General features: G+C 46.1%; 1 protein-coding gene across 1 annotated transcript in view; it reads left to right on the forward strand.

Moving 5' to 3' along the window:
• The window catches only part of LOC103132083 (alpha-tectorin-like), a gene marked incomplete at its 3' end in the record, with an annotated part of 14339 nt that extends 13674 nt beyond the window's left edge, over positions 1–665 (forward strand). Inside the window, exons 26-27 of the mRNA XM_007543832.2 lie at positions 4–366; positions 454–665. Of these exons, the coding sequence (XP_007543894.2) occupies positions 4–366; positions 454–665 (575 nt within the window). The remainder of the gene's footprint in view (positions 1–3; positions 367–453) is intronic.
• Positions 666–671: the final 6 nt, after the last annotated feature.

A 671-nucleotide genomic window follows, 5' to 3' on the forward strand; every position in this document is an offset into this window, starting at 1 on the left:
TCCCAACGGTGTGAATGTCAAGCGCCCAATGTCCTGATCTGCAGTCCCTCATCATGCACTCCTGCACAAGAGTGCACCATCAGAGATGGCCATCTGGGCTGTTACGACGCCATGTCTACCTGTACTGTATGGGGTGACCCACATTACGTCACCTTTGATGGAGCCCTGACTCATTTTCAGGGATCATGCTCTTACGTCATCACTGAAACCTTGAGACACAGCAACAACGAAACTCAGTACAAAGTCGTGGCCACCAACAAACACAGAGGAAACAACCTTGTGTCTTTCGTGTCATCAGCTGATATATACCTCTCAAATCCTCCAGAGAGTGTTCATGTCAGGCTCGGACCTAACAAGAGAGTGAAGGTGAACTTTATTTTAAATTCAGGATAAAAAAACAAGTTTTTAGTTTTAAAACCTTTGGTCTTACTCTCTCAACTCTCATCATAACAGGTAAATGGAGCTGAGGTTTCTCTTCCCACCACTGCCGGAACGTTTGGTCAGGTGATGAGGCAGGGAAGTTACATAGTGTTTGATGCTGTTGATGTCGTAGTCCAGTTTGATGGCTCCAGTACTTTACTGGTCAGGATGGGCCGCAACTATCAGAACAGAGTCAGTGGAATGTGTGGGAACTTCAATGGTGATCCCACTGATGACAAAGTTTTGCCCAA

The sequence above is a fragment of the Poecilia formosa genome, unplaced genomic scaffold, assembly GCF_000485575.1.
Source record: "Poecilia formosa unplaced genomic scaffold, Poecilia_formosa-5.1.2 Scaffold917, whole genome shotgun sequence".
Lineage (NCBI taxonomy): Eukaryota > Metazoa > Chordata > Actinopteri > Cyprinodontiformes > Poeciliidae > Poecilia > Poecilia formosa.